Source organism: Pipistrellus hanaki (assembly GCF_964339955.1).
Source record: "Pipistrellus hanaki genome assembly, chromosome: 13".
Taxonomy (NCBI): Eukaryota; Metazoa; Chordata; class Mammalia; order Chiroptera; family Vespertilionidae; genus Pipistrellus; species Pipistrellus hanaki.
This window is the reverse complement of record NC_140515.1, coordinates 58,512,861-58,538,324: the sequence shown is the minus strand read 5'-3', so window position 1 is coordinate 58,538,324 and position 25,464 is coordinate 58,512,861. Positions and strand designations below refer to the sequence as shown.

Here is a 25,464-nt window from a genome sequence, read left to right as displayed (position 1 = left end):
GCGGTGCGGACCCGTGGGCGGGGCGGGGGGCACCCCAGGGCGCTCTCTCCAAGTGCCCGCCCTCCCTTCGCCCCAGAGCAGCTCCCCGCCCCCACGACGCGGAGTGCAAAGGCCACACGGAGACGCGGGTTTCTGGGAGCAGCTTTACTGAGCGAGAGGAAGAGGGTCCCCACATCCGGCCCTCGCCCTCGCCCTCGCCCTCGCCCTCGCCGCCGGCCGCCTCCTGCCCCAGCGCCCGGAGCCTGCCCCTGGGTGCGGCAGGAAGCGGGGGAGCTGGGCTGCGGGCCGGGCCAGCGGCTGCCTGCTCCCACTCCGAGGCCGGCGCTTGCAGAGCCCAGGCTGCCATCCGGGGCTCGGGCGCCCCTCCGGCGGGGCATGGCACCGGGGGGCGCTCAGCAGCTGCGGTCACTCACTCTGCCACCCCGGGCCACCTGGACGCAAGCCTTCCGGTGCGTCTCCCAGTGCTTGACCTGGCACTCCCTGCGGGCAAGGGGCCGTGAGGAGGCAGAGTGCGGGGCCGGGGCGTGGGCTCGGGGCCGGTCCCAGGACGCCCTCACCTGCAGCAGTACCACTCGTTCTGGCATCGCGAGCAGCGTTTGGAGGCCTCGGCGCCGCAGTAGGCACAGCGCGGCCGCTCCGGAGCCACGGCCTCCAGCACGTCCAGCCTGTAGGTCTCAGCCCACCTGGGAGAGGGGCAGGAGGCCTGGCTGGCCTGGGGGGGGGGGAGGCCCCGGGAGTGCCCCTCCCACCTGCCCGCCACAGCCTCACCTCTGCGCCTGCAGCCGGAGGTCGTGCTCCGAGGGGCTGAACATGTGCTCCAGCTGGTGCTTGGCCATGGCCTTCCACTTGCCCTTGTTCTCCCGCTCCAGCCGCTCCCAGATTTCGGGGATCTGGGGGGAGGAGCGGAGCGTGGCCAGGAGGAGCAGGCGAAGCGGGCGGTGCTCCTGAGCACCAGCTCCCCGCGCCTACCTGCTCGAACACTAGGTCCTTCTTAGGCGGCTGGGGCTCAGCCAGGGCCAGGCGGGCCAGGAACCCCTGCAGGTCCGCCAGGTGGGGCAGCTGGTCGACCAGAATGTCTGTGAGGAAGGCCCGAAGCTGCGGGGGGAGGGGAGGGACGGGGCTGAGCGGCGGGTCCAGGAACAGGGCCGGCCTGGGCTGGGCGAGGGTGCCTTTGGCCTCGTCCCACTAACTGCTGCCACCCGAGGCCCCAGGTCTGGGAACAGGACTGGGGCTGAGGTGGGTGGGCAAAGCCCGACAGCAGGGGTGGGGCAGGTTGGGTGCTGGGGTGGGGGGGGCGCTGGGAGGGTTAGGCTCGGTGCTGGGGCTGTGGGTGGGGGGGCTGGGAGGGTTAGGCTCGGTGCTGGGGCTGTGGGTGGGGGGCTGGGAGGGTTAGGCTGGGTGCTGGGGCTGTGGGGGGGGGCTGGGAGGGTTAGACTGGGTGCTGGGGCTGTGGGGGGCTGGGTTAGGCTGGGTGCTGGGGCTGTGGGGGGGGCTGGGAGGGTTAGACTGGGTGCTGGGGCTGTGGGGGGCTGGGTTAGGCTGGGTGCTGGGGCTGTGGGTGGGGGGCTGGGAGGGTTAGGCTGGGTGCTGGGGCTGTGGGTGGGGGGCTGGGAGGGTTAGGCTGGGTGCTGGGGCTGTGGGTGGGGGGCTGGGAGGGTTAGGCTGGGTGCTGGGGCTGTGGGTGGGGGGCTGGGAGGGTTAGGCTGGGTGCTGGGGCTGTGGGTGGGGGGCTGGGAGGGTTAGGCTGGGTGCTGGGGCTGTGGGTGGGGGGCTGGGAGGGTTAGGCTGGGTGCTGGGGCTGTGGGTGGGGGGCTGGGAGGGTTAGGCTGGGTGCTGGGGCTGTGGGGGGGGGCTGGGAGGGTTAGGCTGGGTGCTGGGGCTGTGGGTGGGGGGCTGGGAGGGTTAGGCTGGGTGCTGGGGCTGTGGGGGGCTGGGAGGTTCCCCACCTTGAGCAGCTGTCCTTTGGCAAACCTCGTGAGGCAGTAGCGGGCCCGGGCCTCAGGGCTCAGCAGCAGGTTGTACAGGGCGATCCACACCTGCCCATCCAACTTGCTCATCTTCTGCTGCTCGGAGGCGGCCACCGTCTGCCAACGGCCCCCCTCAAACTGCTGCAGCTTGCCTGCGAGAGGAGCAGTGTTCTGGGTGCAGCAGTGCGTGCTCTGTAGGAGCAGCTGCAGGGGCTGGGGGGCTGACCGCTCCAGCTGGACTGGGTCCTCGGTGGTGGACACGTGGGCCCTGCCTGCTGCGGAGCCTGGGTCGAGGCCTACTTCCGGCTCAGCCGTCCCGTTGCCCTCTGGGGGCCGGGGGGCTCAGTTCGCCCACCTGTGTGCATGCTGCCACCCCTCAATCCTGGAGGGCACCCCGGATGCCCGAGCTGGGCCTCCGGCAGGTGGAGGAGGACCGTACCTCCGTCCCTCCGGGTCCAGGGACTGTGCTCCAGCAGCTCCACCAGGAGGCAGGGCAGGTTGTGGGTGCTCAGCATGCGGCTCAGGGTGCTCAGGGACAGGCTGGGTGGGGGTGGGGGGAGATGAATGGAGGGGACAGGCCCAGGCCCCCGCCCTCCACCGGGGCCGAGGCCGCCGGCCGCCCACCTGTCCACGCAGTCCGTGATGTAGCGGAGCACGGAGAGTGCCTTCAGCGCGATCTCAAACTCCATCAGCTCCGCCTGCGCCTGCAGCTCCTGGGGAGCGCGGGCGCTTAGGCCTGGGGACCGGGGTGCAGCCCCTCCCGCCAGGAGCCTCAGCCCACCTTCATGGGAGGGACGTCCTCCGCCTCCTCCTCCTCCGGGGGCTCCCCGCGGCCGCTCCGGCCCGCCAGCAGGGTCAGCTTGCGGTGGCAGTAGTCCACCAGGTCCATGATGGTGTCCTTGGCGGACTCACACACCTCCTGGGGGCGGGGGGGGGGGGGGGGGGGGGGGAGCGTTCTCTCTGATGGCTCCTCCCACACACAGCCCTCTGGCCCCCCCGGCCTGGCCGGGCCTCACCTTGTGGAAGAACACGGTCTCCAGGAGGTTGATGATGGAAGCCTCGTGGTGCAGCTGCAGATAAACAGGACGGGTGCGGGCTGCCGGCCAAGGGGAGGGGCTGCCCGCTGACGGGGGAGGGGGGGGCGGGGAGAGGGAGGCGCGGGGAGAGGGGGGGGAGAGGGAGGGGGGGAGGGGGGACAGCTCACCACCATGTAGATGGGGAAGGTGTTCTGGGGCTTGAAGTCCTCCAGTTTGCACAGCACAGGGAACACCTTCTGCTTCCACATCTCCACGGCGATCAGCTCCCGCACCAGCGTGGGCACCTTGGGGGGAGGGTTGGGGGGAGGGGCGGGGTGGGCCTACCGTGGCCTAGCAACCCTCCCACCCCTGGCTCAGCCGACCCAGCTCTCCCCAGACTCCCCCAGACCCTCCTGCGCCCCACGAGGACCTTCCTGACCCCTCTCCTGCACCGTGACCTTCACCTCCAGCTGCCCTGCCCTCTGTGGGGACATCCCCGTGCTTCCGGGGCGGGTCCTTGCCTGTACAGGCACCTCCGTTCCCCTCCACATCCAGGGGCCTCCCAGGCCGCCCTCCTGCTCATGCCCTCCCCTCGCCCCTCTGGTGTGTCCTCTGGTGCGCCTCGGCCTCACCCTCAGCCAGGCCTTCGGGGTGCCCGTTCCTACCCCCTCGCACTAGGGCACTACCTTTCCTTGCGGAGGAAACCCCCCCCCCCCTTTTTTAAAAAATATATTTTATTGATATTTTACAGAGAGGAAGAGAGAGGGATAGAGAGCCAGAAACATCAATGAGAGAGAAAAATCGATCAGCTGCCTCCTGCACACCCCCCACCGGGGATGTGCCCGTAACCAAGGTACATGCCCTTGACCGGAATCAAACCCGGGAACTTTCAGACCGCAGGCTGACGTTCTATCCACTGAGCCACACCAGTCTCGGCATGGAGGAACCCTTTGTCAGTGACACCTCCGGTCATCTATGGAGCCATGCTCCTGGTTCCTGTCCCCACCACGCCAATCCTCTCCCGAGTGGGCAGGCTGCCTCCTTCCACACCACAGTCCGCCACCATGCGGGCAGGGACGCCCTCCGGTCTGGAACCTGCTCAGGAACCGCAGAGCGTGGGCCTCCCCCTGCAGGCCAGGCTGTGCTAGGCCCCATGGTCAACCACACTGCGCCCACCCGCCTGCCAGGTGTGCCCAGCAGGGGTGCCAGTCAGATGAGTGATGCCCGCCCCCTCCTCCTCTGGGGAGGGCAGGGGCACCAGCGGAGGGAGGAACAGACGCCAGCGCGCTCCTGAGGGGCAGAGTGGTGGGTGGGCCGGGAGGCAGAGGCCCGCCTGCCCCCAGCATACCTTCCCGTGGGTGACCAGCAGCTGCTGGATGGGCTCGCCCTGGCTGGCCGTGGCATCCAGGATGGCCTGCATGTTCAGCTTCTCCAGGTTTTCATGCTGCTGGTTCCACCTGCCAGAGGGTGTGTGTGTGTGTGTGGTGTGTCTGGGTGCACATGTGTGCAGTGGGAGTGGGGTGGGGGCTGAGCCCACCGAAGCTCACCTGACCCTGAGGGGCCAGAGAGGGCTCAGGACCTGTACCCCCGGGCGCCCCTCCACCCTGGCAACCCCTCCCTCCCCTGTGGGAACGCCCTCCACGCGGGGGCTCCGAGCCCAGACTCCGCTGCCCGGCCGGCGGCCTCACCCTGCGGGGCGGCCTCACCCTGCGGAGCCCATCTCCATCAGCGGGAAGCTGCGGAGCCCCCGCACCAGCACGTCGGCCTCCCCCGGCAGCAGCAGCTCCAGGTCGCCCATGTCGGGGCCACACCAGGCGGGGCTCCGCGGACCCCGGGCAGCCCCGGCGCGGAGCGCGGTTGGGGCCGAAGTCTGGGACCGGACGGTTGTGGAGCAGTTGGGGTGCGCGGGCCTCGTCGCCATGGAAACGGCTAGCCGGAGTCTGAGTCTGCGCAGTGTGGCCTGGGCCCCGCCCCCGGGGCGGGCCGGTCCCCACCCCCGTCCACCGCCCCTGCAAGGGGGGGCGGGGCGGGCAGAACCCTAGACGGCCTCCCGGGGCTTCTCCCCGCGGCCGGCGGCGGAGCACGGGCCTCCGAGCGCCGGACGCTGTGCCCGGGCCCTCCGCGCCCCGATGCCGGGTGGGCCGCCCCGTCCGGGCTCGCGCAGCCGCCCCCCCGCTCACCCCGGCCCCTCCTCTGGGCTGGACGGCTGACCTTCTGTTCGGGCCCACCCCTTACCCTCCTCCCCCCCCCCCCCGGGGTCCACCCCTTACCCCCCTCCCCCCTGCCATCGCCCCGCCGGGTCACCGCTGCGCCTGTCCGCCCGGCTCTGCGAGGTGCACACGGCCGCCACTGGAGGGCGCTCCACGGCCGCGCTGGCCCTCAGGATGCCGTGTCCGCAGCAGCTCGCCGGCCGGCGGCAGCAGGCTCTGCCCCCTCTCCTTTCCCGGGACTCAGTTTCTCGGCCCCCTGCCTCCCAGGTGCCGGCTCCGTGGGCTCCCCATGCACCCCAGGTGGTCCTGGCCTCAGGGTTTCTGCAGCTGGCCCGCTGCCTGGACCACTCTTCCTGCTCCAGGGCTGTTAGCCATCGGGGCCTTCCCGGCCCAAACAATCCAGAGCAGCCCCCGCTCATCCCAACTCACTCTTTTTTTTCTTTTCTTTTCTTTTTTAAATTGACTTCAGAGAGGAAGGAAGAGACAGAAACATCAATAATGAGAGAGAAGCATGGATCGCTGCCTCCTGCACGGGGGATCGAGCCTGAAATGGGCTTGTGCCCTTGCCCCGAATGGAACCCGGGACCCTTCAGTCCACAGGCTGATGCTCCGTCCACTGGGCCCCGCCAGCCCTGTCCAACTCACTCTCTTTATCACAACTTCCTGCTTGTTTTAGTTTTTAAATAGGGGACACGTTTACTTGGCCATTGTCGGCTCTGCCCACCAGGTGGCGCTCCACGCGCCAGGACCATGGCTCTTTCACTGGGTCCCCTGGGGGCCGGCTCAGGGGTGGTATCCAGTGGAGGTAGGGTGAAATGGATTTTATTTACAGACATTGAGGGTCAACATTGAGGCAGGAGAGACGAGGCTGCGGGTCTAGCCCGCGGGCACCAGGCAGGGCTTGGCGGAGAGTAGCTGCCGCTGTGTCCGGCCCCCTCCAGCCTCACTTCCAGCAGATGATGATGTTGGGGTCATTTTCCAGCCGTTCATCCAGCTCCTGGTAGCTCATGCCTGGGTGGCGGTGGGGAGGTCAGCCTGTGGGCTTGGCTTCCTGCCTGATCACCCCCCCCTCTCCTCCCCCGCACCCTGCCCCCTCCACCTGTCTTGCAGCAGATCTCGTCGTAGCTGTGGCAGCCGGTGTAGAGGCGGGCCGGGTGGCTGCGCTCCTCCCGGGACACCCGCACCGGGTACTTCTGCAGCCTCCGGATGAGGTTCTTCATCAGCCCGAACTGGACCAGCCTCCTGGGGTGCGGGTCGAGGGAGAGGGGTGACACCTGGTCGGGCCTTCCCCCACCAGGCCAGCCTTTTCCTGCACTTCCCCTCCCACGCTGTCTCCGTGAAGCCCTCGCCTCCAGGAAGCCTGCCTGGACTAGCAGTGCCTCATGATTCTGCTCACTGGGAGTCTCTTGCTTCCTCTCTAACCCAGGGCTCCCAAGAGACAGAGAGGGGTGTCTGCCTTCAGGCCGACCCCCCACCCCCCAAGGATGCCCTTCTGACCGCTCATCCACGCGCTGCAGCTGCTGGGGGTGGCGGCCAATGAGGTCCCTCACGGTCGTGCCGGGGCTAAGGCTGCAGTACAGCTGGAACACGTCCCGGAGGCTGGCCCTCTTGTGCCCTGTGGGGCGCAGGCTCAGCTCTCCAGGGGCCCTGCCCCCCCCCCCCCCCCCATGGCCTCCCCAGAGCCCACCATTAATGAAATATGGTAGCAATCATACTTGGGTAGAAACTGCTGCTTGAATTTTAACCTTGCTATCTGACTTTGACCTTCGATTACTTGCTTAAACAATAGGAGATTGACTCCCACTGACTCAGTAGCTTCAGGGGTAGAAACTATAGATAAGCTTCAGAGATTAACCTCTGAGTTCTGCTTTTGTATTATGGGAAAGATAGGGCCACATTCCAATGTTCCCAGCCTTTAGAATTTAGAACAAAGGGAAATTCTTGTGGTTTGAAGCTTTAAAAGGGATTGCCTACACCTGGATCAGTGCGGTCAGTCGTGTGGGGCCCACCTGCCTGTGGTGCTCCCGCGCCGTCCTGGCCAGTTTTTCAATAAACCCTTGCCTGCTTTTTTTAATTAATCATCAGCCTCCGGTGGTCTTATTTTGAACCCAGATTTCGACCCCACAACAATTACCTTGCTTGGTCACGTAGGACAGACACTCCTCTTGCAGGGACTTGTCATCCACCAGGTCCTGCACCTTGGGCGTGGGGCAGTACACGTTGGAGTACTGGAAGGGAGGTGGCAGGAGTCACGGGAGCCTGAGTGAGGGGCTTGGAAGTCTGACAGACCCCGTGTGGCCCAGCCACACGATCCCCTCTCCGCACAACCAGACCCAGACTCCCCTACCTGGAGGATGGACGCCAGAGTCACAACGCCATAGTACCTGGGAGAAGAGCTGTGCTCAGCTATGAGGGCCACGCCCCAGGCACAGGCCCAGGCCCAGGCCCAGGCCCAGCCCCAGGCCCAGCCCCAGGCCCAGCCCCAGGCACAGGCTCAGCTCCAGGCCCAGGCCCAGCCCCAGGCCCCAGCCCCAGCCCCAGCCCCAGCGTCAGCGCTCTCGGTGTGACCTGTGTGACCCCCACTCACAGCAGGTTCTGGACGGCAATGCGCACCAGGTTGAGCTCCACGTCTGCCTCGGCCGAGATCTTCTGGACGTGGCGGAAGCCATCGATGTAGGGCAGGATCTGGGCGGGGCGGGCAGTCAGCAGGGGGCGGGGTGAGGCCAAGGATGAGGCCACCGGGCTGAGGACCCCCGGGAGGCCGGCCGGCGCACCTGCTGCGTGGTGAGGTCCCACTGGGAGCTGCAGAAGTCCTCCTTGTCCTGGGTGAACACGGGCACGTCGTACTCCTGGACCACGGGAGGGTCCGGCCGCTGCTCAATCACCTTCAGGTGGATGGTGTTGGACTCATCTGCAGGGGGCCCCACCCTCATTCTCAGCGCCCTCTGCCGAGGGGCCCTCCGTGACCCTCAGTCCGTCCAGCAGCCCTCAGGCAGGCAGGGGCTCCGGTGGGGCCAGTCTCCTCCCCTCCCCCCTTTTTAAAAATTTTTTTCCCGCCGGCATGTCAGGCTACAAACCATTCCCAGCGCCCACTGCTCGGGGCGCTGAGCGTAGAAATAGCCCCTTCCTCTGCGCCCTGGCCTGTCACAGGTGCGGCACGGCGGCCGGGCCGTGGTGCCGGCAGGTCCAGCACCCGCAGGGCAGAATCTTCCCCTTTTATAAAGCCGGAGACCGAGGCCCAGAGAGGGGAAGGAGCCGGCCCACGGGACAGCTGGAGCGCGCTGCTGGCCTCCCCAGCCCCAGCCCGCCCTGCCATGCCCTGGACCCCGCACATCAGCAGTTCAGCTCCTGGCTATTTCCTGGCCACAAATTCGCTCATGAGTCTTGTCCTTGGCTGGGCTCGCCCTTCCGTCACCTTCCCATCCCTCCTCCCCCTCGCTGTCCTTGCAGAGGCGGGCATACCGATGGGCAGAGTACACCGGCCTGAGGCGTTGAGCTCCTCCAGCAAGATCGTCATGATGGGCACCAGCTTCTGCTTGCTCTCCTCCGACGACACGAAGCTGCTCTCCAGCTGGATGGAGCACGGACAGCATGGTGGGCACCCCCCAGGCAGCCTGGCCTGGCCGGGTCCTAGGTCGGGAGGGCTTCGGAGACACGTGAATACCTTCCCCGACTCCGCCTGCCCGTCCACCCAAGCCCGCCGAGCCGCAGACCTCCAGTGTGGTCAGGTAGCCCGCCAGCTTTTTGACGATGGGCTCGAGGGCGCAGGTCTTGGCCTGGGCGTCACACACGAAGCCCAGGTTGAAGAGCAGGGCGTTGCGGCTGTACTTCTTGTGCTCGATGCACACAGGACAGCCGATTAGTTTCTTCTCCATGGCTGTGCTGGAGAGGGGGCGGGCGGGGCCAGCGTCAGGCTCCTCCCACTCCCAAGCCTGTCCCCTCCTCCCGGCGCCCAGGCGAGGGCCTCACACGGTGATGAGCTTGTTCTGCAGCTCCGGCTTGGTGATGATGTACACCTGGACCGTGTCAAACAGCTCCCGGGAGATGAAGTCCTCAGGAACCTGGAGAGGGATGCGGACAAGAACTCACTAGTGGACCTGGTACTAGGCAGAGTAAACGGGCAACCCCCCAAGACCTAAGCCCTCTTCAGCGTTTCTCCTCTCTCCCTCCCGCAGGCCTACTCTCTGTTTACAAGCACACGCCATGTTCACTAGCCTCCTGGCTTGTGCACATGCGTTCCCTCTGCCTGGCCCGCTCTCCTCACTCACCCACATCCCCATGCAGCCAGGGAAACCAATGCACCACCCACCCCCACCTCGTGGGGCCTGGCATCCCTCCTGGTCCCCACAGCCTGATCTCCCACAATCACTGCCTATGTGGTCTGTCTGCTCCCTCTCGCCGGGAGCCTGGGACCTGGGTCTGAGCATCCTCTGGGTTCCCAATTCCCGGCGAATGAAGGAGTAGCGGGCAGCGGGCAGCGCGGGGACAGGCACCCGCCGCTTCCAGACGGACTGAGCTCCGGAGAGAGTCCCTATCTTCCCACCAAGCCCGCGAGCCCGACGGCACCTGATAGGTGATCTTGGGTCCCAGCGTGGGATGGAACTCGCTGAAAAATATGCATTCGATGCGGCAGCCGCTGCCCATGGCGCTAACGGGACCGAGTCCTCGGGAACACCAGCTCCGAGGCCTTGGCCGCCGGGTCGAGCACGCCTGCGCACTCGCACCCTTCAGGACAGCTGCTCAACAGCGCATGCGCAGAGGAGCTCAGAGGCGTGGCTACGGAGGAGGTTGGCCCAGGAAGTGCCGGTGGGTGGGTAGTCGTCACACCCGGAAGTGAAGAGGCTCCGCTACGGGGCGGCGGCTCAGGCGGCAGGATCCAGAGTTTTCCGCTTTCTCAGGAGAAAACCACCGCGTCCGATCGGCGCTGCGGGTGAGGCAGGCGAATTCCTGGCGTGGAGGGGCAGCATGCTTGCGGCACATGAGGAAGCTGCGCTGGGAGGGATTCAGGCTGCCATTTGGTCGCAGCAGGGAACTACAATTCCCGTGGTGCTTCGTGCCCTATTAGCAGGCGCTCCCGCCGGCGACGGCGTGGCGCACTCTGGGGTTTGTAGTCTATCACTCGGCTTTGCGCATCCTACCTGGAAGGTGGGCCAGGGATCTGTGCCAGTTCAGATGCAGGTACATGCTGACAGGCCGCCGGTCCTTGACCATTGCTGGTGCCTGTCTTCCTGCCTCCACTTCCTGGGAGAGCGCGGATCCCTGCCCTGCAGCACGTGCTCCAGGGAGGGCTGTGGACCACCGCGGCCCTCGCTTACGCTCCTGTGCTTCCAGGCTCCAGCCGCCGGCCTGGATGACCATGGCTCTTTCTGTGGAGACGGAGTCGCACATCTACCGAGCTCTCCGCACCGCCTCTGGGGCTGCGGCCCACCTGGTGGCCCTGGGCTTCACCATCTTTGTGGCTGTGCTCGCCAGGCCTGGCTCCAGTAAGTGTAATTTATAATTAACTTCCGGGGGGAAAGGGCCCCTCGTCCTGGGCAGCAGGGGCAGTAGGAAATTGCGGGCCGGCTCCTGGGAGAGGCACGGTGGCTGAGGGACACGATGCTGGAGGGATAAGTGGGTGGAGTAGATGCGTGTGGGGGCTTGGCCAGGCCCCAAGTACCTGGCTCTCTTTCCTTGCCTTGTGCTCCACTTGGCTGTCTCTGGCAAAGTGCAGTGGGCAGGAGGGAGGACTGCCAGAGGAGTGGCAAAGCACGGCCTCTGATCCGGAGGGACCAGGAGGCTAGGGATGGGGCAGCGAGGGGGCTCCCATTTTGGCAGCACTCCCTGGGTGAGGGACTGCCATTGCCTCCCCCGCCTCACACGGCCTCCTCTGTTCCAGGTCTCTTCTCCTGGCACCCCGTGCTCATGTCTCTGGCTGTAAGTAGTGGCCTGGCCAGCTCGTAGGGTGGGAGGGAGCATACGGGGGTGGTGGTGGCCTCCTTATGGTCACTCACTATCGGGAGGGATAGCATTGGAATGTGGAGTCTGCCCGTGCCACGTAGACCCCCGAGTACTGAGGACCCAGGGCAGGTGGGCAGGGCTTGGCTAAGCACAAAATGAGCCGCACCCCCCTCAACAGGAAGCTTAGAAAGTGTACTTGGGGCTACTTCTGCCCCTTTGCCTTAACTCACAGCGATGCACCCGTTTTCCCTGACACACTGCACCTGCTTGGCCAGCTCTGCCAAGAAACTGTATCCAGTCCTGTCAGGGAAACAGGGCCTGTGAATCATTTATAGGGGCCACAGCGCAGACCTTGTGTCTGCTGGGTAAGAGAAGCCATTCCAGAACAGCACTGAGGGCCATGGAGGGCACCTCTCCTGGTGACGCGGGCAGATGTTCTCCATTCCTGCCCCTCCCTTTCCTGTCGGCGGGGACTCTGCCCAGGCTGACTGGCAGCTTAGGTCACCGCCATCTTTCTCCCCTTCCGCTGGGCAGCGCCCTCACTCGGTTTCCCATGCGGTCTCCCCAGTTCTCCTTCCTGATGACCGAGGCCCTGCTGGTGTTCTCCCCTGAGAGCTCGCTGCTGCGCTCCCTCTCCCGGAAAGGCCGCGCCCGCTGCCACTGGGCACTGCAGCTGCTGGCCCTGCTGTGCGCGCTGCTGGGCTTGGGCCTGGTCATCCTGCACAAGGAGCAGCTTGGCAAGGCCCACCTGGCCACCTGGCACGGGCGGGCGGGGCTGCTGGCCGTGCTGTGGGCCACGCTGCAGTGCTCAGGCGGGGTGGGGCTCCTCTACCCCAAACTGCTGCCCCGGTGGCCCCTGTCCAAGCTCAAGCTGTACCACGCCACTTCCGGGCTAGTGGGCTACCTTCTGGGCAGCGCCAGCCTCTTGCTGGGCATGTGCTCACTCTGGTTCACGGCTACAGTCACCGGTGGAGCCTGGTACCTGGCTGTGCTGTGCCCTGTCATCACCAGCTTGGTCATCATGAACCAGGTGAGCAATGCCTACCTGTACCGCAAACGGATTCAGCCGTGAGCTCCGCGCAGCCGTGAGCCTGGACTTGCCCCTCGTGTGGGAGCTGGCGCTGGGACATCCTGGACTCTCCGGACTGACAGGTCACAGGGACACCTCAGGCCCTGGGGCACTCAGGGTAGGAGGCCTGAGTGAGGCCTTTGTGGCTGCTCCTCACCCAGGGCCGCCTCCTCCCTCTCTGCCATCCCAGGGGCCCATGGACCGTGTGTCTGGATGAAACTGGGGTTGCAAGATTGCCTCCCCAGCAACTCAGCTCATACTTGTATCGGTATGTCCAGAAATTACAGGACAAAAGATTAAAATAAAAATTGAAAAAAAACTGGAAAGCCTGGGTGGGGAGAACAGCCAGAGTGGGGACAGTTCTCACTAACACCATCAGGATCAGAGGGGCGCTGGGCGCCAGGGATCCTGTTCCTGCTGCTCCCTGAGCAGCTGGCGCTCTCCCCGGCACCCAAGCCCGGGATGTGGCTGCCGAGCGGCCCGGTTACCCGAAGCCCTGGACTGCCCTGGGGCTGGGGCTGTGAGTGTGCCCGTGTCCTCTCAGTCTCCCGGCCGCCCCGTGCTGTTAGGTCTGGGCAGACAGGACGGGAGCTGGGGCTGGCCGGCTCATGGTGTCAGGCACTGAGCACCGGTCTTGGAGGTGGGCCTTGGGTAAGAATTCCTGAGGGAGAAGCCCTGACCTCAGATCCGCTGGGCAGGCCTCCCTCACGGGGACAGGAGGGAGGGAGGAAGTGAGTAGGGGTGAGGGGACAGTGGGCATGCGGTGGGGAAGGGCCTCTTGTCCAGCTGGAGTCGCCATGGACTGAGCCCTTGGCCTGGAATAAGCCCTAACGTTGGAGCTGAGCAGGATGAGCGGCTGCACGAGGTGTCGGCCAGCCCAGGAGCCATACCGCAAAGAACTCTTTATTGACACTGCGCGCTGGGCCCGCCGCCGCCCGCCCGCCCGCTCAGTGGCCGTAGAAAACCCTGGGAGCCGCCGCTCTGGGCTGGAGCAGTGGCCGCAGCGGAGGGAACGGGGTCTCAGGTGAATACAGTCCTCGGGGGCAGGTGCAGCCCTGTGCTGGCTCCCACACTGGCTGGACCCCCAGGGCGTTTTGGCAAATCCTTGCCTTGGCTCAGGGCCCTCGGCCCCCGGAGCAGGGGTCAGGGGCGGCCGGAGGCTGCGGCACCAGTGTCCCCGCCGCCACTCGCGTGGGGCGGCCTGCGAGGTGCAGCCTTACCTCACAGCCTCGGCCGCTGGTCCTGACTCAGTGGTTGTCGGAGCTGTGACCAGGCAGCAGGAGTCCTGGGTAGTGTTGGCGAGAGAGAGCAGAGGCCGCGGAGACCCCCGGCAGACATCTTCCCGCTCCTCCGTGCTGAGGAGGCGTCGGGTGGGAGAGCAGGTTACACCCACGGAGGTCTGGAGCTACAGCTTCGGGGGGGCCGCCTCGAAGGTGATCAGGCTGGACTCGGGGGCAGCCCCTTTCCCTGGGACGGTGGGGACCTTGTCTGAGAGCAGAGGGCTGTCCACCTTGGCCCCGGCCTCCTCTTCGTCATCGTCCATGCTCGGCCAGACGGACTGGTCCTCCACTCTCTTCAATCGCTCGTTGAGGGCCTTCAGGGCCAGTTGCCTGGGTCAGAGGAAAGGGGATGGTCACTCTGGGTTTGGGACTTGGCTCGTGCCTCCTCGTCCCCAGCAAGCTGACCCCCCGCCACACGACTCCTCTCTCTGCAGCATCTTAGGTGTCCCCTTCCCCACGCAGAACCCGCGCTCCCCAGGGCCTGGATCGGGCCCACTTGACCACCAGAACGAGGCTCTGAGGCTGAGGCGCCTCGGGCCCCAGAAGGCCGGCTGGGGGCTGCCGGCCTACCCGCGCCCCCCCCCCGCCCTGGACATACCCTGTCTGCCTGGCACTGGCACCACGGAGAGGACAGTACCCCCCCGCTCCTTTTAGGGGTGTCTGAGCCTCGGGCAAGGGTCTTTGGGGAAGGCTGGGACTCAAGCATCTGCTCTGGAAAGCGGGCCAGCCTGGGCCAGCCCACCCTCCTAAGGGTTCTCACATCTTCTCAGAAGCAGGCCCAGAGCCCAGGACCTGTGCTGGAGTGGGACACGCCGGGACCCTGGCAGGACGAGAGGAAGGAGGGCCGGCCCTGTAGGGAGGGCACAGGCCAGAGCCCACCGGTTCCACGGGCAGGTTCACAGAGACCCGCTCAGGAGGAAAGGCACTCGGGGGCCCCTGGGACCTGCCCGCGGAGGCGGAATGCTCCAGGCAGCCCTCTGTGTCCCCGCGCGGGGACAGTGGGCACAGCCTCCCCAGTTCCAGCGGAGCACCCCAACCTCCACCAGGCAGGGAGCGTGAAGAGGCAGCGAGGACACGGCCACAGAAAGCCGCTCACCTCCACTCTGCCCTCGACTGGCACAGGGCACGCCGGCAGACAGGGCAGTCCTCTGCGGCCAGGCCCCATGCCGGAGGCCCATTCAGTCCTGTGCGAGGCCAGGGGACTGAGGTGGTGCCTTCCCAGTCACTTCCTCACGAGGACCGAAGACAGGAAGCCCCGGCCCTTTGCCTCTGGAGTGGCATGCAGCCGAGGTCAGAGTGGATGGAGGAGAAACCCCACCCAAGCAAGCTCCCAAGCACAGGCTGTCCAAGACCCGGCCTCCTGCTGCCCCTGCCCCCACCTGCCCCCCTCCCCGCCCCCTTTCCTGGGCCTGAGCAGAGGTGATTCCCATGTCCAGCCAACCCCGCCAACCCAGCCAAGACCTCTCACTGGAGCAGGGACCGCCCGGGGCCTGGCTCCCTGAGGAGCTGGCTCTGAGGGCAGCCAGTTCCCACCAGGCCCGGCCTTCCGGCTGCAGCCCCTCCTCTGGGGAAGGGGAAGGCAGACCTGGGTCTTCAGGACCCTCAGCCAGACACGCCTGCCGGGGAGGGCCCACGATTCTGCCGGCAGCACCGCCACCGGGGACCACGGTGATGTGTGGCATGCCGGCCGGGAACTCAGCCCCGCAGCCCGGCGGGAGTGAGTGCACAGAGCGGCAGCAGCAGAGCCTGTGACCAATGCAGGAGGCAGGGACGGAGCCTGCTCAGACTGCACTGCTCCAGCAACTGCTCAAAAACACCCAACAGCCGAAACCGGTTTGGCTCAGTGGTAGAGCGTCGGTCTGCGGACTGAAAGGTCCCAGGTTCGATTCCGGTCAAGGCATGTACCTTGGTTGCGGGCACATCCCCGGTAGGGGGTGTGCAAGAGGCAGCTGGTCAATGTTTCTCATCGACGTTTCTAGCTCTCTATCCCTCTCCCTTCCTCTCTGTAAAAAAATCAATAAAAATATATTTATAAAAAAAAACACAAGCCAACAACAATGCTGGCGACGGAGCTGGGACTGCTCTGTGAGGCCACAGTCCGGGCGGAGAAAGAGCAGGTTGCAGACCTGTCCCGCCCGGCCCAGGTGCTCCGAGGAACCGGTCTGGGCCGGATGGTGCCCATGGCTTGGTTTACAGACAGTGAAAAGGCAGGCTGCAGGTGCGGTCACGTGGCCAGGCCCTGGTTTGGTAACAGGCCTCCCTGCAGGAGGCGGGGAAGTCGAGCAACACCGCCAGCTCCCCTGCAACAGGCGGCAGAGGCGGGTATCTCAGGGAAGGCCAGGATCAGGCCCCGGGCCAGCCCCTGAAATGGGTGGCCAGAGTGCCTCTGAAGGCTCCCAGGTCCCCGTGTCCGTCCCCCTCACAGACCGACCAGAGGCTCTTTCTGACCCGGGTCTAGGGCTCCCAGATTTTGAGACGAGGCCAGAGTGAGGTGTCCCTGGCCCTCCACTGGCCCCCACCCAGCACCAAGGACACTGGGTGTTTCCTGAGACGCAGAGGCAGCCTCGGTGGGGAGAAGAGCGACCTCCCCTGGCGTTGGAAAGCGCCTGCGGGAGCCAGACACCTGCGTGCCCAGGTCCTCAAGGCCATGAACCCGGGTTCGACCTCTTTCTACATCCGCCCGGACACCTGGCCCCCTGGCCCCCCGACAGGTGGGATGTGCCTGGACACACGCTCCCCCAGCTCCACAAGGTTCCAGAAGGCCCCACGGTACCTTCTCCGCTCCGCGTCCTGGGGGTCCGTGCCCGGGAGGCTGATGGTGATGGAGGACGGGGCCCCCACGTCGTAGCGCTTCACCGTCTTCTGGCAAATCTTCACCTTCACCAGGAGGCTGTGCACCACGCTCGCCAGCAGCCCCACCACGGGCTGCAGGATCTCGGGGAAGAAGGTGGCGAACGCAAAGTGGTCGGCCATGTCCCCGCGGCCGCGGCTGTGGCGCTGGTAGAAGCGCAGGTAGACCCAGCCGGAGAGCAGCCCGGAGCCGTAGGAGGCCAGCGCGGGGCCGCCCAGCAGCGCGGCCAGCCGCAGCAGCAGCAGCAGCGCCAGCAGCAGCATGGGCAGCACGCTCAGGCGCACCTGCGGCACGCGCAGCACCACGCAGTCCCCCATGGTCTGCTTCAGCGCCACCAGCACGCCGCCCAGGAAGCCCAGCGCCCCGTGGATGCGCACGGTGAACAGGTACGCCAGGTTGAAGGAGGCCATGTAGGTGAGGAGGTAGGCGAAGGCCCCCAGCAGCCCCACGGACACGTTCACCACCGCGAAGAAGATGAGCAGCTCCAGGGCGCCCCACAGGGGCTCCAGCAGACGCCCGGCCACCGCCACCGTGGCCAGGCTGATGGCCACGTCCCACACGTGCTGCTCCATCAGCCCGTGGGTGGCCAGGGTCCAGATCCAGAAGTTGGGCGGGAAGAGGTAGCCCGGGGTGACCGCCAGGCAGCCCGTGTCCACGGCGAAGGACAGCAGGTAGAGCAGCAGTACCGCGGCGCACAGGGCCTTCACCACCACGCTGGCGCTGGCCACGATGGCCCCCAAGTGCTGGCGGGCGCCGGGCAGGGCGCGCTGCATCTTCGCGGCGGGCGGCGGCCTGGGCGGCGCGTCTGGTGGGCTAGGGGCCTCCCCGGGGCCTCGTCCCCCTCCGGCCCCGACGGGAGGCCCGGGCCCGGCCTAGTCACCGGCCTGTGGCCCCGCCCCGGCGAAGGCTCCACTTCGGGCCGGGCGGACTCCGGATCCCAAGGGCCGGGCCGGGCCTGGGAGCGGGGCGGGGCCTAGGCCCGTCCCCGGGACCGGAGGGGAAGCCCTGGGCGGCTTCGGCCCGCCTGCCTGCCCGCCCGGTGCGCCCCGAGCCAGGCCCAGTGGGCTGCCGTTGGTCTCAGGGCCGGGCCTGCTCCATCCGCGCCGAGGTCGTACGGCCCGGTCCGCGCGGGGCTGGAGCCTAGTTCCGGGTCCGAGTCAAGGCAGGTTCAGCTCCGGCTCGGCCTGGCTTCCAGCCTTCGACCGTCCCTCCTCCCTTCTCAGGCGCCGACAAACAGGGGCGCTGCGCCTGCGCGCCCCGGGCGGCGGCGGGACGCCCTCTCCGAACCGGCCTTCCGGGTCCGCGCCATGCTGGGACACCGAGTCCTCGGCTGAAGCTGGGGGACGAGCGGAAATCAGGGTTCTGGGTAGAACTACAAGTCCCAGGAGGCCGTGCGCGCCGCCCGGGCAAGTTGGTGGTGAGAAGAGGTGTTGCATGGGAATTGTAGTTTTCATGACCGTTTTCCGCCGGTCCTCGGGAGGTGGGAGTGGGTGAAGAATCATCGCTAAACCTGCGTAAGCGGCGGGTACCACACGCATGCCACACGCTTGCTGAGTCCCCCGGGAGGAATGTCTCTTTGGCATGTACATCTGAATGGGTGTGTTTTCGTGGGTAGGTGTGTGGGTGAGAATGTTGGATGGCCCTGGTGCACCTACTAGTAGTGTGAGAGAACTGGGACTCCCGCGGGCTGGAATAAGCCTGACTCAGGTTTGGGGTGCGTGGGGCCTGACTCAGGCTGGAATTCTTGCCCTGGTTGTGCTGTCCAGGCCGCCCTTGTTACAAGTCAGGTGGAGCCTGGACTCAAACTCAGGTTTCCAGCCCCACACACTTCTGCTTTTTGGCCCAGAGGAAGAGAAGTCTCCCACCGACCTGGACCAGGCTGGCCCTGGTCCCCACTTCAGTGCAATTACCTGACAAAGTACATTTATAAAGTGCAGGGCCCCTTCCTGGAAGCCACTGAGCTCAGTGCTACTGCCACCATGTGCACACCCTTCCGGATTACAAAGGGTGCTGACACCCTTATCTTTGTCTGGCTCTGGGTTCTCACCGGATGTCACCCCAGGGTAAGGTTACCCGATTTGACAAATCAAAATACAAGGTGCCCGATCAAATCTGAATCTCAAATAAACAATGAATACTTTTTATTTTATTTATTTATTTTATTTAGTATAAGCATGTCTCCATTAAAAATACTTTTGATTTCAGAGAGAAAGAAGAGGGAGAGAGAGAGGAGAAACATCAATGATGAAAGAGAACCATCGATTGATTGGCTGCCTCCTGCATGCCCACCATTGGGGATCAGGCCCACAACCCGGGCATGCGTCCCCGACTGGAATTGAACCTGGGACCCTTCAGTCCGAAGGCCTCCATCCACTGAGCCAAACCAGCCAGGGCAGCATGTCTCCATTTTTATAGTATAGTTATGTCCCATGCAATATTGATGTACTAAAAATATTTATCTGAAATTCAAATTTGATGAAATGTTTTCTCTCTATATATATTTTCAAATATATTTTATTGATTTTTTTACAGAGAGGAAGGGAGAGGGATAGAGAGTTAGAAACATTGATGAGAGAGAAACATCAATCAGCTGCCTCCTGCACACCCCCCACCGGGGATGTGCCCGCAACCAATGTACATGCCCTTGACCGGAATCGAACCTGGGACCTTTCATTCGCAGACCGACGCTCTATCCACTGAGCCAAACCAGTTTCGGCAATTCTCTCTATATTTTTAATATATATATTTTTATTGATTTCAGAGAGGAAGGGAGAACGAGAGATAGAAACATTGATGATGAAAGGGAACCATCGATCCATCAGCTGCCTCTTGCACGCCCCCTACTGGGGATCAAGCCAGAAACCTGGGCATGTGCCCTTGACTAGAATTGAACCCGGGTTCCTTCAGCCTGCAGGCCGACATTTAATCCAGTGAGCCAAATATAAAAAATGTTCTATATTTTATCTGGCAGCCCTACCCTAGGACCTCTGGGGCTGTTGCCTGGCAGGGGAGGGGGCTGCCCCAGAGGTTGCTGGGTAGGTGCTGCTCGGTGCCAGGACCTAAGGACCCCAGACACAGACCAGTTCCTGACAGTTTTGCGGATTTCTTGTCCTCATCTGGGAAGAAGGAATCTCTCCTGTCTCGGTCTGCCCATCGGCAGGATGGGGATGAACTAGTGCCCAGCTCTAAGGCTGTGGCGAGGAGTCGCCAGAAGCCCCCGTGAATGCCCTGCAGTGTCGGTATCAGCAGCACCGGGAGCCTCTGCTCTGGTGGTGGTCAGTCTTTCCCCTTAAAGAACTCGGACTGAATAAAGAGTTGGGATTAAAATGAACCGGAGGGTTGGGTTCCAGTGTGAGCAGCCGTGGCCATGGCGACCCCAGTCCTTGGGCTTCCCCTGGGCCGGGAAGAGCAGCGGTCACTGGTGGACTGGCCCCTCCTCAGGGCACAGCACTGCGCCCTGAAGCACGGGCTCCTGGACTCAGGCCCGGGACTCACACTTCACTTCGGTGAGGCCCGCCCACTAGGCTGGATGGTCTGAACGGATGGCGGGATGCTTCCTAACCCACAGCTCCTGGAGGGTTTTTTTTTGTTTAACAGCTTTTCTCAGATGCTTTTGGGATTATGCAAGGCAAAGGATTCAAGTATCGATTCAAGTATCGGGCATCGAGGATGCCTGCCCGCCCCCCCCCCCCCCCCCGGGACTGAGAGCCAGGCCTTCCCTCCTATTGGTCAGCTCCGTGGGGCTCCGAGGCCGCAGCCGCTGGTTCTTCACACTACGCATTCTCACCCCGGGGCAGACACAGCGGATGGGAACCATTTGAAGTGAAAATATGAACATTATTTAATAACTGATCTTCTGTAATAAACCATTTGAAAATATTTTTCAAGGAATCACACACACAGTATTTTACAAAGTTTCTTGACTTTTTTTTTTTGTCGCTGTTGTTTTTCCGACTTGTCTGTACAAAATAGAACCACCAAAACAAACCGAAAAAAAAAAGGGCAGAGAAGAGGAAATGGCCCCCCAGGTCCCCCGCCCGAGGTGAGGGGGCGGCCGGGTCAGGCGGACAATGAGAAGGGTCAGACCCAGCGGGGGGTTGGACAACTACCTGATGGGAATTGTTTTGTGTCTGTTTTTCTGTTTTTTAAACTTAAAATATATATTTACTTTTTCTGTATACGTTTGATTCTTTTTTACTTTTACATTCTCCATTGAGAACCTGACTACACCACAGTTACACACACGCCCCCGCAGGACACGGCTGGCACCGAGGCGGGTGTGCGGCACGGACACCCTCTGGCACCAGCGGCGGGCACGGACCACACACACACTGAGAAAGCGACAAGCAACGTGACATTAATTAACGGAGCCATTAATCAATGCACCCCTCCCCCCTCCTCCCAACCAGTCCATCGGAGCCCCGTGGCCGCACCCCCTGCTCTCAGCCCCCCACCAGCCCCCAGCCCCCAGCCCCCAGGCCGGGCTGCCTCCGGAGGAAATGACCAGAATGAATGGTGTGAAGTGTGCTCAGGCCCAGCCTCTCGGTGTGCACAGAGTGTGTGTGTGTGTGTATGCGTGTGCAGGTGTGTGTTCAGCGGGGAGGGGCAGTTTGGCCTCCGGGGGGCAGGGAGTGTGTGTGAGCGGGAAGGAGGGAGGAAGGACGTGGGCACAGGCCTGAGTGTGTAAGGGCCGGATGGGGGGGCCCAGCCGGGGGCAATGAGGTCACCCTGCTAAGGCACAGGGCGCTGTGGGGGGTTCCTCTGCCGGGGAGCGGGCAGTGGCGGGTGGTCCCGCAGGGGCCTGACACTAGTGATAATGGTTCCATGAGCACCTGGGGGTGAGGGCACGTGGGGGACACCGGGCTCGGTGGGACAGAGGGGCCTCTGCCCCCTGCCCCGGCATTTGGCACGTTTGACATTCAGCGTTAGATGGAGGTCCGCTGGACGGCAGGTCCGGCTGGAGGCGGGCAGGGAGCAGGGGAGGGGGTGCACATGCGGCCCTCCCCCCAGCCCTGCCCCGTGTAAGGCTGCGTGAGCCCCACCCACCCCGCCCGCGTGCCCTCTGTGTGCCTGTCCTCCGGATGTGGCTACTGGGAGTCCAGTCCTGCCCTCAGGCTCCAGGGCGTGTGGGTGTGTCTGAGCCAGTCTTACTCACTGCCTGACACCTGCCAGGTTGGGTGGAGGAAGAAGGGATGTAGGCCTGAGAGGAGAAGGGGGGGGGGAGAGGGGGCTGGCCCAGGACCTCTCTGCCCGGCCTTAAGCTGGGGTGCACAGGGAACCAGATGTGGTCCCAGGCGGGGCAGCAGGGCCGGGCTGGGGCAATGCCGTGGGGCAGGGCGGGCAGTGGGGCCTGGTTTGGCACCAGTGCTGTGGCTTCCCTGTCCCAACCCCGGGGGCGGGGGGGGGGGGGGGGGCGGGTAAGTCCAGCGGGAATGGGGTCCGGAGACACCGACAGTTCGCAGCAGATGTGCCTGGGCTGAGCCCGGGATGGAGGCAAAGACCTGCAGCGCCCTCCTGTGGGCACCTGCCCGCCCAGGCTGAGCCTCTGGGCCCGGTGCTCAGTCCTCAGTGAGATGGGGTGAGGATCTAAGGGGGGAGGGGATGCGGGAGGCCGGGGGAGCGGGGCTGCTCAGAGGCGGCGCGAGGTGCGGGCGGGGACGTGGAGCGCCTGCGGCCCGGGGGGCAGGCCCAGGAGGAGCAGCAGCTGCAGGGACACCAGGACGCCCAGCGACGGCGGGAAGGAGGCTCCGCGGCCGCAGTCTGAGGTATCTTCCTGCGGGAGGACGGGGCGGTCAGCCCGGGGGGGCGGGGGGAGCGCGGGGCCCGCAGTCCCGGAGGAGAGCCAGCAGCCGGCCCGCCACCCCGACTCACGGTCGCGTTGTAGTCGAAGCAGATGTGCGGGCCCCTCCGGTACCGCGGCCTCTGCACCAGCTCGCACTGCTCCGGGCCGTCCGCTGGGCATGGGTGGGGAGTCAAGGAGGCGGCCGGGGCGGCGTGGGGGCGCGGGGCGCGGGGGCTGCGGGGCGCGGGGGGTGCGGGGCACGGGGGTTGCGGGGCGCGCGGGGCGCGGGGGGTGCGGGGCGCGTGGGGAGGGGACGGGGGTGGGGGCGGCGGGGGCAGGATACAGTGCGTCTCCTTCTGCAGCAGCCGGCCGGCCTCGCACTGGCTGCACAGCGGCTTCTCCGCCACCACGAACAGCAGGTTGGTGTTGCTCAGCCTCTGCGCGTGGAACAGCCTGGAGGCGGCACAGGGAGGCGGGCGTAGAGGCCGCCCCGGCCCGCCCCAACCGAACCACGCCCAGACAGGCCCCGCCCACCCGGTCCCGCCCAAGACCACGCCCCCGAAACAGGCCCCGCCCCTCATTTCGCCCCTGCCCCCAATCAGACCCCGCTCACATATCACGCCCCGCCCACAAACAGGCCCACAGACCACGCCCCCTCCGGCCCCGCCACGGCCCCGCCCCCGGCACCTGGAGCAGTTGCCGCAGTCGATGATGGCGTTGTAGGAGGCGTTGACCGGCCCGAAGTAGTACTGCGTCTGCTTCACCACGCAGCTGCTCTCGCGGGGCTCGGGGCTGCCCTCGGCCTCGGCGGGGTCTGCGCGGCGGGAGCCCAGCCTCAGCGCAGCCCTCCGCCCCCGCGCGCTCTGGGGCCGCAGCTGCCCTCCGCCCCCGCGCCGGTCCCGGCCGCCCTCCCCCGGCGCCGTCCTACCTGCTTGGAACCAGCTGTGGTAGATGAGGCCGTAGAGAAGCTGCTGGAACAAAGACCTGCAGGGCCGGGCCACCGAGGGGGCGCGGTCAGCGGAGCCAGGCTCCCTCCCACCTCCCTGGACACCCCTCCTCTCTCCTCCCCTCCTCCTCCTCTCCTCCCCTCCCCTTCTGGGCCCGGAGGACTCACCAGGCCGCCGCCGAGGTCCACCAGGCCAGGTTCAGGAGGTCGGCGACGGTGGGCTGCGGAGAGAGGCGCGCTGCACTGCTGCCCGGACCCGTGCCACCCGCGCGCTCCCAGGGGGAGGGGTCACCTTTCGGCAGTTCTCCCAGCTCCCCCCCCCCCCCAGCTCCAGGCCGGGCATTGCTGGGGCTCACCACGAAGACGCCCCGGGGAGCCGCGCCCAGGTTGCCCGGCGGCTGCGGGGCACAGGCGGCCTGGTAGTCGAAGGACTCCTTGCGGGCGTAGAAGGAGTTGTTGTAGAGCGCCAGCATCAGGTTTGCATCCACCTCGCTGAAGAACCTGCCCACCTGGGGTCCCCGGAGAGACGGTCACAGGCTGCCCCCCCCCCCTCCCCCCGCAGGCTCAGACCCGGCCCCTCCTCCTGTCCTCCGACCCTCACCTGGTCCCACTGGTGGTTCTGGTTTGACAGCACCAGGAAGCCCCCGTCATCAATGAGGACGCAGAGCAGGTCCTGAGAGCCGGGAGGGGGAGAGGGAGGAAATGGAGAGGGGCTTGGGCCCAGACCTCCTCCCAGACCCTGGTGGTCTGTGTGCGAGGAGGGGCACCCCCCCCTTGCTGTTCGGGTAGAGCTGTGAGGTCAGGCGGGAGGGCCCAGGAGTTGGGGTGGGATAGGAAGTCCAGGGCACACCCACCTCGTTGTTAACCTCGCAGTCCATCTCACAGTGGGTGCTGGGGCCACACTGCTGGGCAGAGAGCAAGGCCTGTAAGGCGTCCACCGGTCTCCCCCTCCCAGCACCCACCCCTGGGGTCCCCAGCCCTGCCTCCCTCCGGCTCCGGAGACACCGAGTGGGAGGACTGGCAGAAGTTCCGGGGCTCCAGAACCGGTGCTGCTGGGCTTGCGGCCCCCACCCCTGTACCTTCTGCGGCTGGTCCTGGTGGGTCCGGTTGCTGGCCAGCACCTTGAACTTCTCAGCCCAGGCCTCTAGATCCAGCTTAACACCCACCACTGGGGGGAGAGCAAGGGCCGTCAGTGCCCGTCTGCCCGCCCGCCTGCCTAGGCAGCACCCTGCCCGCCGCGGCCCCTCCCTGCCCCCGCCGGGGGCACGGACCTGCTGGCCTCAGGGTGCGTCCGCCCAGGCTGAACTCCACCGCGGTGCTGACCAGGATGCCCACCGTGTCGTTCTCCAGCTCCAGGGGCCTTAGCAGGGCTGGGCGAGGCAGTCAGGAGTGGGGGCTGAGCTGAGCACTGAGCACCCAGCACCCAACCTGAGCACCCAGCACCCAGGGCAGTGTTCAGCATAGCCAGCCCTCTCTTCTCACCCGCCACACCCATCCAGCCTGCTCGTGTTTGGGAGGGGCCTCGGAGAGGAGAGCCCGCCCTGGAGGAGCATGGGGGTGGGGGGGCTCAGCCCCCTGCTGCTGTGATGGGGGGGGCACGCACCCTCCTGGTGTGGGGGCCTGAAGACGTAGCCGCGGTTGTCCAGGCTGCGGCGGTAGAAGCTGGCGTTGAAGGGCTCCGGGTTCTCTGTCCAGTCTTCAGCCGCCCTGGTCCCCCGAGAAGGCAGAGGTTGGTGGGAGGGTGGCATGTGGGGGGCCGAGGCCTCTGGGCGGCAGGGCAGAGGCGGGGTCCCAGGCAGGGCGGGTGTGGGCTGGCGGGCGAGGCCACTTACTTGTTGGGGAACACGCGGGTGATGCCGCCATCCGTGGCGGCGAACACGGCCAGGAGGCTGTACCTGGGGGCAGCGGGCGGTGAGGGCCGGGCTGCCTCCCCTCGGCCCCCCCCCGGCCTCCCGCCCCACAGCCCCCGGGGGCGGGCCTACGTGTTGAGGTCCTGGTCCCGCCACACGCGCTCCACCAGCTGCTGGGTGATGCCCGTGTCCAGGATCAGGTTGTGCAGGAGGAAGTTGTTGCCTGAAAGAGGAGGGCAGGGTTGGGGGCAGCTCTTCATGGCTCCCGCCCACGGCCCCTCCTCCCCTCAAGGCTCGAATGGGAGCCTTGTCCGCGCCCTGCCCCGCCTGGCCCCTGGCTTCTGGCTTCCCCTGCATCTCCCACCCCTGCCGGCTCCCCCCGGCTCCCGGGCCGCCCTCGGCACTCACACTGCTTGGAGTCCGGAGTCACCTTCTCCATGAGCTCGATGAAGTTTTTCAGGAACTCCGTGTTGTTGTCGGAGGCGTTCAGGTCCTTGCAATACTCTCTGGGGGCAGAGGGGGGGCAAGAGGCGTGGGCTTGGAGGGCTGGACG

At 65.6% G+C, this 25,464-nt stretch overlaps 5 protein-coding genes across 16 annotated transcripts in view; 1 reads left to right on the top strand and 4 right to left on the bottom strand.

The window, feature by feature from the left end:
* Positions 1-59: 59 nt before the first annotated feature.
* Positions 60-5,189, bottom strand: ZMYND10 (zinc finger MYND-type containing 10). 3 transcript variants are annotated; one of them, XM_084902293.1, is made up of 12 exons: positions 4,690-5,183; positions 4,332-4,440; positions 3,172-3,288; positions 2,984-3,037; positions 2,749-2,886; positions 2,592-2,680; positions 2,407-2,507; positions 1,947-2,119; positions 970-1,095; positions 769-890; positions 558-683; positions 60-480 (listed from the first exon to the last, which is right to left on the bottom strand). In XM_084902293.1, exons 1-12 carry the CDS (start codon positions 4,902-4,904, stop codon positions 393-395), a joined length of 1,458 nt encoding a protein of 485 aa, XP_084758419.1. In that variant the 5' UTR covers positions 4,905-5,183; the 3' UTR covers positions 60-392. The 3 variants fall into 3 exon arrangements, with proteins under 3 accessions (XP_084758419.1, XP_084758420.1, XP_084758418.1); XM_084902294.1 differs by lacking the exon at positions 2,407-2,507 and having other exon boundaries at positions 1,947-2,201; positions 2,600-2,680; positions 4,690-5,189; XM_084902292.1 differs by having other exon boundaries at positions 60-1,095; positions 4,690-5,187.
* A 668-nt stretch (positions 5,190-5,857) lies between these two features.
* Positions 5,858-9,941, bottom strand: NPRL2 (NPR2 like, GATOR1 complex subunit). Of its 4 annotated transcripts, none has more exons than XM_084902344.1 (11): positions 9,760-9,941; positions 9,163-9,254; positions 8,907-9,075; positions 8,656-8,764; positions 7,968-8,104; positions 7,781-7,878; positions 7,541-7,589; positions 7,328-7,391; positions 6,691-6,808; positions 6,293-6,435; positions 5,858-6,204 (listed from the first exon to the last, which is right to left on the bottom strand). In XM_084902344.1, the coding sequence occupies exons 1-11, from the start codon at positions 9,835-9,837 to the stop codon at positions 6,137-6,139; spliced, it is 1,125 nt and encodes a 374-aa protein (XP_084758470.1). In that variant the 5' UTR covers positions 9,838-9,941; the 3' UTR covers positions 5,858-6,136. The 4 variants fall into 4 exon arrangements, with proteins under 4 accessions (XP_084758470.1, XP_084758468.1, XP_084758469.1 ...); XM_084902342.1 differs by having other exon boundaries at positions 7,328-7,421; positions 9,760-9,940; XM_084902343.1 differs by having other exon boundaries at positions 7,328-7,421; positions 7,541-7,577; positions 9,760-9,940.
* Positions 9,942-9,977: 36 nt separating this feature from the next.
* CYB561D2 (cytochrome b561 family member D2) lies at positions 9,978-12,954 on the top strand. 3 transcript variants are annotated; one of them, XM_084902366.1, is made up of 4 exons: positions 9,978-10,123; positions 10,525-10,676; positions 11,072-11,109; positions 11,702-12,686. In XM_084902366.1, the coding sequence occupies exons 2-4, from the start codon at positions 10,544-10,546 to the stop codon at positions 12,203-12,205; spliced, it is 675 nt and encodes a 224-aa protein (XP_084758492.1). In that variant the 5' UTR covers positions 9,978-10,123; positions 10,525-10,543; the 3' UTR covers positions 12,206-12,686. The 3 variants fall into 3 exon arrangements, with proteins under 3 accessions (XP_084758492.1, XP_084758491.1, XP_084758490.1); XM_084902365.1 differs by having other exon boundaries at positions 10,021-10,123; positions 11,668-12,954; XM_084902364.1 differs by lacking the exon at positions 9,978-10,123 and adding an exon at positions 10,159-10,371 and having other exon boundaries at positions 11,702-12,954.
* Positions 12,955-13,084: 130 nt separating this feature from the next.
* TMEM115 (transmembrane protein 115) lies at positions 13,085-17,572 on the bottom strand. The gene is made up of 2 exons (XM_084902352.1): positions 16,256-17,572; positions 13,085-13,812 (listed from the first exon to the last, which is right to left on the bottom strand). The coding sequence occupies exons 1-2, from the start codon at positions 17,104-17,106 to the stop codon at positions 13,608-13,610; spliced, it is 1,056 nt and encodes a 351-aa protein (XP_084758478.1). The 5' UTR covers positions 17,107-17,572; the 3' UTR covers positions 13,085-13,607.
* Positions 17,573-20,796: 3,224 nt separating this feature from the next.
* CACNA2D2 (calcium voltage-gated channel auxiliary subunit alpha2delta 2) overlaps positions 20,797-25,464 on the bottom strand; it is a 93,148-nt gene continuing 88,480 nt past the window's right edge. For 3 of the 5 annotated variants that reach the window (XM_084902263.1, XM_084902262.1, XM_084902266.1), the window contains 15 exons: positions 25,320-25,417; positions 25,044-25,134; positions 24,894-24,956; positions 24,665-24,768; positions 24,333-24,431; positions 24,141-24,229; positions 23,916-23,966; positions 23,663-23,734; positions 23,418-23,570; positions 23,230-23,282; positions 23,044-23,099; positions 22,803-22,929; positions 22,460-22,568; positions 22,205-22,294; positions 20,797-22,106 (listed from right to left, as the gene is read on the bottom strand). In XM_084902263.1, the coding sequence (XP_084758389.1) occupies positions 21,963-22,106; positions 22,205-22,294; positions 22,460-22,568; positions 22,803-22,929; positions 23,044-23,099; positions 23,230-23,282; positions 23,418-23,570; positions 23,663-23,734; positions 23,916-23,966; positions 24,141-24,229; positions 24,333-24,431; positions 24,665-24,768; positions 24,894-24,956; positions 25,044-25,134; positions 25,320-25,417 (1,399 nt within the window). In that variant the 3' untranslated portion in view covers positions 20,797-21,962. Of the gene's footprint in view, positions 22,107-22,204; positions 22,295-22,458; positions 22,569-22,802; positions 22,930-23,043; positions 23,100-23,229; positions 23,283-23,417; positions 23,571-23,662; positions 23,735-23,915; positions 23,967-24,140; positions 24,230-24,332; positions 24,432-24,664; positions 24,769-24,893; positions 24,957-25,043; positions 25,135-25,319; positions 25,418-25,464 lie in introns of all 5 variants that reach the window. The other 2 variants (XM_084902264.1, XM_084902265.1) reach the window with 2 other exon arrangements.